This window comes from Acomys russatus, chromosome 7 (genome assembly GCF_903995435.1).
Source record: "Acomys russatus chromosome 7, mAcoRus1.1, whole genome shotgun sequence".
NCBI classification, from domain to species: domain Eukaryota; kingdom Metazoa; phylum Chordata; class Mammalia; order Rodentia; family Muridae; genus Acomys; species Acomys russatus.
In genome coordinates, this window is record NC_067143.1 from 15,712,289 (window position 1) to 15,727,362 (window position 15,074).

General features: G+C 42.5%; 1 protein-coding gene across 2 annotated transcripts in view; it reads left to right on the top strand.

The window, feature by feature from the left end:
- Gabrb3 (gamma-aminobutyric acid type A receptor subunit beta3) overlaps positions 1-15,074 on the top strand; it is a 234,308-nt gene that overhangs the window by 168,275 nt on the left and 50,959 nt on the right. For both annotated transcript variants that reach the window (XM_051148644.1, XM_051148643.1), the window contains exon 4: positions 12,324-12,544. In XM_051148644.1, the coding sequence (XP_051004601.1) occupies positions 12,324-12,544 (221 nt within the window). The remainder of the gene's footprint in view (positions 1-12,323; positions 12,545-15,074) is intronic.

Genomic DNA, 15,074 nt, shown 5'->3' on the forward strand with positions numbered 1-15,074 from the left:
TAAACTTGCTGGGCCAGATACAAATGTAGATGCCCTGTGGCTTTTACAGTTGTTGGTCCATGTTTAAATTTAGTTTAGAGATTGCTTTCTTTTCTTGGGGATACTAAATGTTTTCTCCATTTCCTGTGTTGAGGAATCTAGCCAATTACTTAGCTACACAATAATGAACGATATTTCTACTTCCAAATATGCATCCTTGTCATTTTAACGAGGCAAATGCCAAAAGATTGGTACCAGCAGGAGGAAACTTTGTTGTTTAAAGAGCTGACCAGGGTTGCGTTCTTTTGTTGTTGTTGCTGCTTATATATTCTCAGGGCATTGTCAAAGGACAGTAACTTCCATATGAGTGCTTTCTTAGTGAGTGGCTCACTTCCAGAAAGTCAGATACTAATCATTTGGCCTTTGGCTCAGATTAGGGGAGGTGAATACCCATCAGCGCTATTCCTGCTTTATGCACCATGAAACAATGGACTGGCTGTAAACCAGGGACCCTTCTATGCCTAATACCTCAGCCAGGGACCAGTGGTCCTGACATTTGCTGCACATGAACTATTACAACCCAAACTGGGTTCTGAGAACTGCTTCAGCATTATTTGGTGGGTTTTTTGTTTGTTTGAATGAGAAAAAAAAATCACAAATTCTAAAGAAATTATTTACAGAGATGTGGAATTTATCTTACTAATATTGCAATTGTTATCAATCAAAGTAGCTATCACCTGTACTTTAGGAAAAGGGGAATAAGGAGGAGAAACGAGAAGCCGGTGAGCAGAGTAATGGAGGAGAAGAGAAGGGAGAGATGAAAGAAAGTGAAGGGGGAGAAAATGAAAGGGAGGGGGGAGGGCAAGAAAGAGGAAGAGAAGGGGAAAGTAGAAAGAAAGTAATATAGATGAAGAAGACTGGGGCTAGAAGGAGGGAGAGAGAGAGAGAGGAAGGTAGATGTTACTGTTTCATTAACTTATCAAGGGGCCTAGCAGTACCTAAAATAAATGAGTCTGTATTCAAATAATTTTTATTTATAAGTCTCCATTTAAGAAAGTCTCACTGTTATAAATGCAATCTTAAATCTTTCTTTATGCTAGTTCTGTAGTCCTCGTAAGCCTTTATGTTACACAGAGAGGTATTGATGATGCCTCTTTTTGTTTCCCATTCCCCTAACTGGGGTATCTTGTCTGGGCTCAGTGGCAAAAGATGTGCCTCATTCTGCAGTGACTTAAGTATGCCCAGGCAGGTTGGTACCCATCTGGGACCCCCTTCTCTGGGGAGAAGGAGAGGTGATAATAGGGAGAGGGGTATGCGAGAGAGAGAGTATGGAGAGGAGAGGAAGGGGACTGCAATCAGGATGTAAAGTGAATCAATAAATAATTAAAAAGTTAAAAAGCTATCTAATTTTTTTGCATAAACTGTCATTTTTAAAGTGAGATAAAATTAACTATGCCCTCTTAAATTTGCATGCTATGTCCAAGAATTCTAGTTCTCAGTGTTCTGGGGAGTGTTGGATGAAGATACATATGGACTCTGCTCATTATTGCCTGAATCAAACTCCAGGGCAACAGCACCCACAGGAACCACTTGAGATGTAAGCCAGAGATGCAGGATGTTTCCCTAATATGGAGAATTCTATGATATCCACAAACTTGATAGCACTGAGCACAGAAGGTCTCAGAAGTGGTGTCATTGTCAGCAATAGCAGGGTGCAGACTGGAGACACCGCTCTGTGCTGCATAAAAAGTTCTTTTCACAGACTTAATTCAAGTGAAGATGGGCTTCTTAACTTTGATAGTAAAAAGGGTGTCAGGGTGCACTAGTATGAAGTAGAGTTGGAGTTTATTACAAGGGTAGTTTAACAGACTTCACCATGGGGGAATGTAAGAAAGAAAGGCATTCAAAGAGACATACACCCAGGCACTTGCCGAGAGACTCATGTTAGGTGTCTTAGCCAGATTTACAATATTAGTGGTGCTCCAGTTATATCTCAAAGAATTGTTAAAAGATGCTTTTCTTTCTTTCTTTTTTTTCTTTTTCAACAGTTGAGATTATAGTGACACTGAAGTTGCCTTTGACAGAATTGCAATTGGATAAGATAAAACCATTGATCACAAGGTTTGCAAGAAGTGATTCTTTCTGGTTAGATTCCTAGAAACTTTTACGTATCCTTTGGGAAAGAGAAGACCATACTGAAGGTCATATACACCTAGGCTTTAAACATGATTCATGGTTATTTTAGCTTTCTTGTTGGAAACAACTCTGTATAAAAAAGAATGTTGTCTCCATGTAGGTAATTGTCTTAAGTGTTGCCAATTGTGATGGTATTCTTGACTTTGCTGGGGGCACTCTTCAACTGCACTGTGGAGAAGGTTGATGCTTTCTCCTCCTTATTGTTTTTTAAAATTATCTGTATTACCAATATTATCAGTATGCCTAGCTAGCAATCAGTTATGACACAGACACTTGTTATATTTTAAAATAGCCTTAGTTAACCTGGGGCAGGGCAGATAGCAATCCTCTAAACTATTTCCCAGAGTGGGGCAGATATGGGGTCTCTGCCTTAGTCCCATGCCATCTGCTTCTACCAATTTCTATCAAGCTACTTCCCACCCATAACCCTAAATACTTGTTAATGTTCTTCATCTGGGCCAAATGCCCCATCCACGCCAGCATGTGCTTCTCCTCCATCTAACCCATGACGGCCTTCTTCTCCTCCTTGGGTCTTTCTCCTTCCTCCTTGTGGAAATCTTTCTTCTTCCCAGAATTCCTCTCTCTCCTAGCCCCACCTATCTCCTTTGCCCTGCACAGGTGGGATGGCTTTTTATTAAGCAAAAGGTGGGTCACAGAGACAGCAAGCAATAATTAGCATCAAAGTACATCAGACCGTGCCTCAACACCTCCTTCTGTGTCCTCTTAGTTTTCTATCTTTCTGCTGTGCCTCAGTCTGGATTGAGGCTCACATTCCCCTTTTATCAGCTCTTATGTTCAGAGATGGACTGGTCTTTCTGATGGACCCCATCAGCCTTCCTGTCTTGATTGAACCACTAAGTCATCATGAGGGGAAGGTTGTAGGGTGCCATGTGCCAGGAAATGGATTCCCATGCTGCACCTTCCAATCATGTAGAGCCAGTCACATTTCTCAACTGAATCTGCAGTCTCATCAGAAGCAAACTGTTTTCATGGTTCCTAGGGCTGTAGGGATAAGAAGGGAAGAGTGTGAGTTGGTGTGACTCCCAAACACGTCTCAGTGTCAACTGGGTCACAGAAGGAACATTTTACACATTCTTGACTGATTCAAACCACAGTCTAAAACCAAGTCCCAACACATTATAAACAGTGATGTGAGTCTAAAATGTAAGCCACGGGTGGGGACTATAGAAAAGGGATCTTCTTCCATTTGTATTGGCTCCATCCCCGCCCCAGCAGAGGACAGGGCTTGCTCTTCTAGGCATACAGTCATACTCTGGTGACCCTTCCAACTAACAATACTCATTTGAGCTCTGACCTGTCCTTCAAGCTGTCAATGCCGGCTCTAGATGTACTGAGAACCCCACCTTGAGAACCTGGGTTAGGAGACAGCCTCTGCCCCAGTGTGCTAATCTAATTAGGCAGCCTATCCCTGGGCCTGCACTACCACAGTGGACAGTGCTGGTCCTCATTCCCCCACTCCCCTGATCTCCTCTCCTCCAAGCCCCATGCCTCTCTTCAGCCTGATTCTTCCCACATTTTTCCTTCTTTTTAGATACCCACATCTACCTAACGTCCCCACCATACCCTTCTGCCAGTTTCTCAGAACTCCTCTCTCCAATATTTTGTTGCTTCTTGACTCCTACTGTTTCCTACCCTATTCTTCTTTGCTGATCCGCCAAGTGTGTCATAAAGAGCAGAAGTGGCAAGGAAAGCCAGAGGCATGGCCCTCTGCCCTTATTTAGATAGTCTTACTTTCTCAGAGAGATCAATGTAGGGAGTCCCGGAAAACCTGACCTTGTTCTCATGAAGATCAGTCACCAGAAAAAAAAGCACCCTTCAGACACAGGGACATGAGACCTCTGTTAATTAACAAAGAATAGAGTGTCTTATTTATCACCACTATCAGACACATCAGCAGGACTGCTGCTTCGGACTTTCAGCATCTCTGGAGCCTTCTTTTGCATACTGCCCTTCCTAGGCCTTTACTGATTTAAGCCCTTCCCTCCCTGGGCTCCCTTGTCCTCAGAATGTTTGTGGTGACCATCCATGAGGAGGGGTAGATGTTAATCCCAATCCTGTGCCTAGCCCTCTGGCAACAAGCTTTGAGAATGCAGTGGTGATGTCAGTGGCTATGGGGTGATGACCTGGCCCATTACTTCTTCAAGGCTTATGTCATGTAGCCTTCATATAAGCTCCTTTCCAGGAAGTTGCTTGTGGTTGTTGTTCATGAGTAGCTTCTTTGAGACTCCCATGTCACTCAGTGTAGCACTTTATCTCAATTGCTTCAGAATTATGGACACCTGAAATCAAATTTTACCAGTCTGACGGGCAACCTGTTAAAGTTCATATTTATTGCATCTAGCTCATTGCCCATCCCTAACCTTGATTACTACATGGTAGCCACTTAATAAATATTTGTTCAATGGGTGAGAAAATATCCCAATAAACTGATGTGTCCAGAAGTCTAAGGCTCTGGTAAAAAGAGAGTTCTGTCAGTCATAGTGGAGATATATGATGCATTACATATTAGGTTGATTCTATGATATTGGATATTTCTCTTATTTGGTTTATAATGTTCACTCCAGAGCATCAGCCCAATCTCGGTCCTGTGAAGTCTAGTACAGTGATCTCCAGGCCTCCACAGCCAATATTTCTGTTGGTTCTCAGAGTCTTATAGTCTTTGTTGGTTGCTGGGGACTGTCTTGAAATTCGGGTGATCGATCCTCCATCCTACAGGTGGCTTTTACTGTGTCTGGCTCATGACCCCACATGTGAAAAATAGGCTATTTTTTCTGAAACTCTTGGAAACTGCACTTTTAAACAGTTGTATTACAATGAAACAGAGGCTGCCATGGCTCTTATTCCCTTTGAAGAATGCCTTGGGACTGGTTCTCCACACTCTATGGTCTTTGTAAATAGCAGACTTTCATAGCTCCCTATCCGCTGGGTCCTTATGTTGCACAGAAGACACCCCTAGTTTCAAAACCAGTTACTTTTCTTTCAGGAAGAGGTAGTGGAATGTGTTAGGGGATGAGTAGATTAACTTAATTCTGTAAATTTTTTTCTAGGGCGATAAATGGTAGTGAAAATAATGATAGCACTTGTGTTTTATTTAAATGCGAGAAAGGATGAGAATGTGTTCTGGGATGATTGGTCACTAAGCTATAGGCTCCATCATTGGGACAGCCTGTAGCATCATTTCCCAGCAATTGAATTTTTTTTTTTTTTCTGCTGCTTCACAGTGGCACAAGTTAATGGGAGTGTCTTGGGCCATTCCATCCTGTGTTTCCTTGTTTTTCACCTTCCTTTCCCTTCATCGTCCAATGTCTGCAAGGAAAAAGAAACTATTGGTTACCATCCCCACTGATGGCATTGTTGCTTCCTTACAAGGCAGAACAGATTTGGTGACTTTGAATTTAAGTTGGCTTTTCTTCTTCTGGCTCCCTAAGTTCTTATTCCTAACTCAAATTACTTTAGCAAACACCAAAGGCCAAACTAGGAGGTGCTGCTGATGGTGTAGAGAGCAACACCACCCAAAATAAAACCTGATCCTGAGCCTTCAGACTGTGAATGACAGCTGGCTCCCAGTGCAAACTGATGCATTTTTCTCTTTTCTCCTGGCAAACCATGTGAAGCCAGTTTGAAGGGGCCTCTGTGGGGAGTGCCAGACTTCATGACTCAGGCATAGGAAAGCAGGTGGCAGTTAAAGAAAGAATCAAGTGAAACTTTTCTTTTCTGATAGTTTGGAGAGCTTCATGCACATAAGAGGCCCTGATTTGATAGTTCCATCCATTCTCATGTTTCTATGTTGCCTTGACTGCCCATGTTTAGGTCATTATACATGCCTCTTCAACGAACGTTAGTAGAGACAGGGCAGAGCTCCTCTCCAGCTGTTCTGCATCAGCACTGTGTCTGACATTTCAGGGCTTGCCAAGGCAGTACTCTGCACTCAGTCCTCCTGTTTCCAACCAGCAAGTACTTTTCACCGGGCCCTCAGCTCCACCCCACCCCACCCCATCCACGCTTATGCGTTGAGATTTCAGTTGTATAACCAACCTCCCTCCCTCACATTCTATGTTTTAGAATGTAGGTGAAGCACGTGTTATTTACTTGTCTGATGACTGTGATGAAATCCCCCAACAAAAGGAATATGAAGAAGGAAGGGTTGATTGTGCTTCACTGGGGACACAGTCTGTTTTGGCAGAGACTTTTGAAGTAATCGTCACATTGTGTCCACTGCTAAGATGACAGAGAGGTTAATTCTTCCACTTGCTTCCCTTTGCTTCTTTTTATTCAGTCTAAGGCACAGCCTATGGCATGGTGCCATTCACATTTAGGATGTGCCTTTTCTCTCAGTGTAATCTAGAAACTCTCTTTACAGACATGCCCAGGGCCTTGTCTCCTAGATGATATAGATCCTGTCAAGTTGACATTATTAACCGTCACAACTCTACACCATGTCAAATAGAAACTCAAGCAGATCATTCTCAAGTCACAGTTTTCCACCCCTTGTCAAAACCATCTCACAGTCAAAATGCATGTCATCAGACTCGAACAGTCCCTGTAGTCTTTACGAGTTCTAGCACTATTCTGAAGTGTGTGTGTGCAGAGTCTCCTCTGAGACTCAGGCAATTTCTTAACTCTCAGTTGTTATAACATAAAGCCAAGCAAGTTACGTACTTGTAGCAGTCAACAACACAGAATAAATGTTCTCTTTACAAAACGGAGAAATGGGACATAGCAAAGAAGTGTCAGACCAAGGCAGTACTCAAATGTGAAGTCCTTCAGCTCAGTTAGGCACCTGGTGCTACTGATGTAATCATCTGAGATCTAAAAGTTGTGACCCTCTGGCACTGCAAGCTTGTAGCACATATAACTTCTTCCTTAGCTCATGTCTACGCCTTGCATGTAACATTTGCAGGGCCACTGTCCTAGGATCTCCACTGATACTTGGGCTTTTCTTTCACAGTTCATGTAATAAACCTCAGCCCTCCCTTTTGAAACCTTGGCTTAAGTCTCCATTCCTGCTTTTCTTTCTTTCTTTCTTTCTTTCTTTCTTTCTTTCTTTCTTTCTTTCTTTCTTTCTTTCTTTCTTTCTTTCTTTCTTTCTTTCTTTTTGTAAGGTATGCCGTCTTGGTTATATAAATTAGACTGGCCTTAAATTCACAGACCTCCATCTGCCTCTGCATCTTGAGTGCTGGTATTAAGTGAGCGCCACCATGTCTGGCTCCCATTCCCATTTTTCATGTGTCTATAGTTAGTACCGTTTAGACTAGTTGCCAGGTTGTGCCGTATGCTTGAGTTGTAACCGAGCTTGCTTGGGCCACAGTTGTGTTGGCTCTTGTTAGCTGTTCAGACAAACCCTGTGTTGCCCTTCCTGCTCTGATGGAAGTTTCCTGGGACTTGGGAGGTCAGGAAACACACAGCTTTGAGGGAGAAAAGGCATCCTAGTGGAAGGGCACCATGAGACAGGGAAGCCCAGGAACCACACAGTGCTGAGAGGTGGCCTTCTCAGCAGAGGCATTGCAGCTCCCAGGGGAGGGTATCCCCAGCTGAGCTGAGAAGCTTAGGAGCCTCAGCCCCTCTTCTTCTTCTTCTTCTTCTTCTTCTTCTTCTTCTTCTTCTTCTTCTTCTTCTTCTTCTTCTTCTTCTTCTTCTTCTTCTTCCATCCTTCTCTTCATTATATCTTGGCTTCTTCCAATGAGAGAGTCACACCAGGCAAGAAGTCTCATAAAGGAGAGTTACAGGTGGGGTCCTGGGTGTGGAGTGAAGACTCTGGGGTTGTCTGCTCCTGCTGCCTGAAGAGGCCAACAGGAAAATGTCCAGATAAGACGTTTATATGGGATTTCCCAGGGGGTAGAGCTTTCTAGAACAGAGGTTTCCACAGTGAGGATTGGTGGGATTTCAAGTCCTGAGCTTAGGGGAGCTTGGGGATTTGTGGGTTTCTGTGGGAAGCTCAAGTTTTCCTGCTCATGGATTGGTGGCTTTTTGTTCAGACTTTTCACCTAAAATTAGTGTGATCTGGGAAGGGTCCTCTTGAGGGGCTGGGGATGACCTTTGTGGTAGTTAGAGAAGCTGGAAATGCTGTTATGATAGTTATAGAAGTCTGCAAGAGTTGTCTGGCTGCTGGAGCTCCTCAGGCGCATTCCTGCCTTGAGGGTTTACAACGTTTACAAAGTGTACAAAGTTTACAAAGGGATTCCCACAGCAGGGAAGCCTTTCCCCTGCTTCTTGAGTTGGTTTGAATAGTTAACATCCCTGGGGGGAGGCACACTTCCATAGGTATCTGGCTTTGAGCAGAGAGGCCCTTCTGCAGCATTTCAGTTTAGGTTCTCTCTTTTTGATGAATTTGGATTTTTACAAGTGGTATACTTTACTGGGTGGGATTCTAGCCTCTCAGACACATTTCCTGCTGCCCCAGTGCTGAGAAGGCAGCTACTCCTTGGGGTTTGTCTCCTTAAGAACTACCACTGAGTTAGACCATTTTTTTCCACTCATATTAATTCCAATTCTCGCCATTGTGACAAGATATTTACCAGAAACACCTTAGGAAAGAAGAATCTGTTTGGACGAAATAATTCAGGGGATTTCCTCCCATCAAGGTTGAGAACACATGGTGGTGGGTGTAGTCCGGTTCTTGTTCAGGGGTGAATATTGTAGCAAGCACACTCATAGAACTTATTTATTTTTTAAATGTAATGTTATATTCTTTCATATTTTATACATGACTACTGGTATAAAGGTTAACACTTTATATGTGTTTCATGTAAAAAGAAATGTTGCTCACCTCATTAGTTCTAATAAATGTAATGAGTATATTTAAAAAAAAAAAAAAAGAACTACCACTGATTTCTTCTTATCCTTCTTCTCTGAAACGTCAGTTCCATTCCCTGAGAAAGGGCACACTCTCCATATCGTCTTGAGCCACATGTTGCTATCTTTCGCTGTACACCTGGAAAAGAGTAGTGAGTAGTAGCTATGACTCAGCCTGAACACTTGCCTGTCTTGAGATTTCCTCCACCAAACCATTCGTCCATTACTTTTGAATTCAACTTCACTCAAGTTCAAGACAAGGGCTGAGAACATCTAGATTCTTTGCCAGTGTATAACCTGATTGTTCCCTAGCCTGGTTCTCAGTAGAGTCTGTTCCCTTGTGAACCTTATGACCTGGGCCTTTACTCCCTCACAATTCCTACCAGAGTGGCTCACTAGGCTCTGTTTTCTGTGTTCTATGGGTTTTCAAGGTCAGTGTTCCAAACTTCCACATTCTCCCGTAAACCACTTCCAGAGATCTACAAACTATATGATCAGGTTCATGAGGGCAATGCCCCTACTTCTTTCTGTGTTTAAACATAATATTTTTATTAATGCATTGACATTTCATACCTGCATACAATGTATTTTGATTTATTCACATTCTTCCATTATCTCCTCCATGAACTACCTTCGACCTCTTCCCACATTTGTGGCTTAAGAAACTATAACCTCCAAGTCCAATTTGTTCTTCCCATATAGTCAACAGTATGGGGCTGCTACTAGACTGTGGGTAATGTAAGAACTGGTCTCACTTCTCAGTACTAGTTTTCTATGATGGAAGCTTATTTTTCTCATATCTCTGACAAAATACATGCAGAAACCTCTTAAGGAAAAACAAAGCAAAACTGTTCAAAGGAAGAACAATTTGAGCATACTACTGTAACTTGGTGGCAAGAGTGGTGCATTCACAGCTAGGAAGCATAAAGGTGAATGCTTCTATTGACCTCAAGTTTTCCTTTTTATTCAGCCCAGAATCCCACCCAACCCAACCAATGGAATGGTGCTCTCTGCACTTAGCATAGGTTGTTCCACTTCAATTAGTCCAACTTACAATCTCCCTTAAATAATTCCCCAAAGTTTGTTTCCTAGGTGATCTAGATTCTGTCAAGTTGACAGTATTTTCCATCACAAGATGTTCAGGTATGGAGAAGCCAATATATTAGGAGATGACTGCCAGAGAAAGATTGACAAATGGAGTGACACACTGCACTATGGGGGACAACAGGGGAACATACAAATGAGTCAAGTGACAGAAAGAAAAGGTTGCCTCTAAGTAAAGGCCCTTATTGTGGATTCCATAAAAAGAACAGGCAAATCAAGGCAACATCTCAGAATTGTCTACTTTAGGTGATTGCAAGGCTCCTAACCATAGAGACTCTTCCTAGTCATCTTGGTACCTAGAGCTAGGCCACTAGCCATTGAAACTTGTTGGCTGTTCTGCCCAATCTCCATATAAAGGAAGTGTGTGTTAGGGTGTATTGGCTGCTATGTCCAGTATCCACAAAGGAACTGTTAGGATGTGGGCTCTGGATCCATTGTCTTGGATGTAAAGTGTGTGCTAAGCCTCATACTAGGTCTATAAGTAACTGGGCAATCCTGAGAGGGCAGTTTCCCTAGCCCAGCAGTGCCCCAGATGTCAAAGCATACAAAAACTAAGCCACATGCTTTAATGTACTTGGTAGCCACTCCAACACATGAGACTATGCTAGTTTTTATTATATGATGCTCACACTCCAGACTCTACACCTCAGCTGCAGTGGTGGGGTCCAATTTTGCTGCCCACTCCACACACTTGTACATATGTAAGTGCTATAAATCAGCAGGTCCCAGGTTTGTCATGACATCTCCATGTAGATCACTGAGTTGTGGTTGGAATGGGAGTGAGCATCCAGGGAGTGAGCATCCATCTAGATAGGATCTACTAGGCTCAGAGCACTACTCCTGGATGTTCCAGTAAGAAATCCAACTTTGCAGGTGCTGCATCTTCATTAAAATTATGGTAAAATCTCTGTAAGGACTCTAGCCCACATGGGCTTGCCCTCTTTCACCTGTCCTCTGTTTCTACGGCTTTGAAAGGCCCATGTTTCTATGCTGGAGCCACACACATTCTAGACATGCCTGTGTGAGTCGTCTTCCAGCCTCTTGCTGGGCACATCTGAGAGGACACGTTGACACCTGTGCTTTATCAGTTGTAAGCATGCCATATATCATAGATGTATTCAAAGCAGACATAAGCCACAACATGGAGAGCTGCCATGTACGGTAGTGGAGAAGGCTGCTGATGGGTTTGTGTGAGACTGCATGCTGTACAGGATGGACTCTGGAACTGGCTTGCTTCCCATACTTTGCTGCACACAAAATGAGCATGTTTACGGACCTGACCAACTGGCGTGTGCAGTCACTTGTTCTGGAATATACTTATATTCCTTCAAGTTTTCAGCTCAACCCTTCCACAACATGGTCCCGAATGACCCGTGACTCGCACCGTATTTTCTGATGTATGCACATATATGTATTTATACAATTCATATATATGTATATGTATGTATGTATGTGTATATATATATGCACACACATGTGTGTGTTAAGCCTTTGTTTTGCCCCCCATTCACTATTTTGCCCATAACAACAAAAAGCAAATATTATTTTATGGTTCCCCAAGTGGGCATTTGTTGATTTGTGGGAGGCAGTTCCGTGGTCTCCCTTGTCCCATGTCCTGCTGTGGCTGTAGGCTCCCATATTTTCTATGTCAGCATGTAATCTCCAGGCGAGTTTATGGCCCAGGTAATGTAGTATAGTCAGGTTGAATTTAGAGGAAAAGACCCTGTGAAAGTTGGGGCACAGAGCCCTCCCATAGGCCACTTCATCTCCAGTGGGTGTTTCTGGGAGGCCCGTGTTTATAGCCTTTGCAAGGACAGAAGAAAATAGCTTCAACTGCATAGACGGCTTTATAGATAGAGTTCATCCATGGCCCTTGGTTAAAATGCTGCCTGCGTGGTGGGAAAGCATCCACCTAGGGAGTCATTCGTGCTCCCTGCCAGCCATCTAATTTTACAGTAATGGTTTCTTATCCTTTATTTCAGTTTAGTTGCCTCAAAATGCAACCTGGCCGGTGCCCTTAACTAAGTTAAGCAAAATTTTATATATGTGTCATGCATCACTTCATACACTGTGCTTACTAAACTCGGTGTTTTCATTCCTAAGGAAGCACCACCACTGTTTCTACCTATTACAGTTCGTGGGAGTCGGCCTGGATTTGTCATTGCATGCCAGAGTTACACCTGTGTTGAGCACAAACTAATTTTCTGTCTTTTTTTTTCTCTCCTCCCCAGGATTATACATTAACTATGTATTTTCAACAATATTGGAGAGATAAAAGGCTCGCCTATTCTGGGATCCCTCTCAACCTCACGCTTGACAATCGAGTGGCTGACCAGCTCTGGGTGCCCGACACATATTTCTTAAATGACAAAAAGTCATTTGTGCACGGAGTGACAGTGAAAAACCGCATGATCCGCCTACACCCTGATGGGACAGTGCTGTACGGGCTCAGGTCTGTCTGCTCTGCAGGGCTGCTGTATGGGCTCAGGTCTGTCTGCTCTGCAGGGCCAGTTTTGAAGTTATGTGGTGCACTGGCATTCCGTTACTCACTTGAGGTGATTATAGTAAGTGAGGCCATGTCCTTAAATTAATTGGTAAATATCCGTGAAGTATTCTGAGCTTTGCAGAAAAAGAAATCTCATCACTCTTAAGATTTGGGGCATTACTGTTACTATAAATAGTCACCAACAGTTGCAAAGTAGCCTTATTGGGTAGTTTCTATATAATTGGGTGGCCATGTCTAAGAACACAGACTCCCACATCATAGCCACAAAGACTTATCATTAATATTGCCCTGACACTTGAGAGGCTTTAATAGGCTTGTTTTCGAGGCTAGCTGCACTGCTTAAAAGATGTCTACTGTGCAGATATAAGGTGCAGCCCCAGCAGTACTCTGCGGAACTAGTGCCACTGACAGCTATGCAGAGAGACTGAGCAAGCACCTTCAATGTGAGATAGTTTTCTCCCAGGCTGCACCCTGAGCTGTACAGAGGGGGCCTGGGGCTTCCTGCTTACTAGGAAATGACCTTTCTATGGTGGTCCATTTTGCTGCTTAATAATTGCATATTATAATTTCCTGATTGATAGTCTTAAATCCTCAGTCTCCACATGGTTTCACACCATTTGGGTTCTGTGATGCTGTTTGGTATAGAAGTGTGCATGTGCCTGTCTAATTTCTTTGATGCCCTGAACTATAAGTGTGTCTGAGGCCTTCTGGGAGATGCCCACGGTTTGGAATGGCACATTTGTGGGTCTCTTGGAGGAAGATCTATCTCAAGTTTTGAGTCCAGACCTTTTTCAGAAGCGTCCGATAGCTGAAAGTGAAACCCAAACTAAAGGTGTTGAAATCTACACCCTGTCATCTGTAGAGCCTGTAGATAGGTAGAGAAAATTGCTTAGCATTGACCTCACTAGAAAATGCTGAATGTCTTTTAAAAACTACAGTACCGGAGCAAAAGTTGAAATTTCTGCCAAATCAGACCTTTCTAAATATAAAGTGATAATGGCATATATCTATAAAACTGTGGTGATACTTCACAAAAATCTAGCCTGTTGTTTCTGTGGCCAGCTTTGGCATTTGATATTTTGCCCCACAATGAGACGCTTGGCTTCAGTGTAAGAGTTTCTAGGAGTACCTTGGGGTCCAAAAGCATCTTGGGACATTAAATGGAAAGTCATTTACCTGCTTTCCACTTCCCTCACCGGAGCAGAGGCTAGCCATATGTGTTTGTGCCATAGTTTTGTCTATATGTGTGTACATGAGTGTAGGTACTTTGTGTTCGTGTGTGTGTGTGTGTGTGTGTGTGTGTGTGTATACGTGTGTGTGTGTGTGTGTGTGTGTGTGTGTGTGTACATGTCTGTAATGGAGAAAAGCTAGGAGCAGATATCAACTAAAATGAATCTCTGGCATTTTGAGTTTTTAAAAGAAAACATACTCTCTGGGTTCTCTTCATTTTAATTCTTTTCTTAATTAAAAAAAAATGTACTTGCTGGGAGGTGGCGACACGTGCCTTTAATCCCAGTCCTCCAGAGGCCGAGGTAGGTGAGGCCAGCCTGGACTACAGTGAGTTCCAGGACAGCCAAGTTACCAGAATTGAACTCACCTTGTCATACTTGGTGGCTAGTGTCTTTACCCATGAGTTATCTTGCTGGCCCTGCATTCTTTATTTTCTTGTCAGACGAGGATTATTTCAATTTGCCTTAATAAAAATCAAAAGACTTTAACTTTAGGGAATGAAAATAGAGTTATATAATACACATGCAAGTGCTGTAGTACATTTACAAATTTCATTCAAAGGCATTATTACATTTAGTGCCAAATAGTAGGTAAGAGTGAAAAATGAGAAGAAAAAATCTCAAGAAAGTACTTTTAAAAATTGTATCTTTAGCTCATACTTGGCATAAAAATTAAATAGTAATGCAGTAATCAGTCAGGGTGACCTTTTGTAATGGCCTTTGCACGGCCATCTAAAAATAAACTTTTTGGTTGAATTTCCATAAATTACCTGCAATCAGGAAGCAGATTTCCATAGAGCCCTTTTTTTTTTTCTTGAGCACAGTTGCCACATGCTTTTTAAGTTGTTATCGAGAACCTCTTATTTCTCTAACAGTTCTTCAGATTTCTGTGGACCTAGACAAATCACCGTACGTGCAGACAGACGAGCATAGCCTATCTATACAACCCTCTGCACTGTGTCATCTGGCTTGTTAGAACTTGGCTACTCTACAGATTTTTGCTCTGCTATTCAAAACAGTATATCTTCATAAAATTTAACTTGAGCCTTTGGACAAAAAGTTATTAATAATTAAAGATATTTTTTAAAATTCACATATACATTTATTCATCTTGGTGTTGAAATCAGTTCCAGTCTTTCATATAGAAATACATATAATGTTTCTCTATGAAAATAAAACACAGGCTTTCTTCTCATTGTAACCCTCCACTCTATCCTCAACCCTTCTTTCTATTATCCAATGATAGT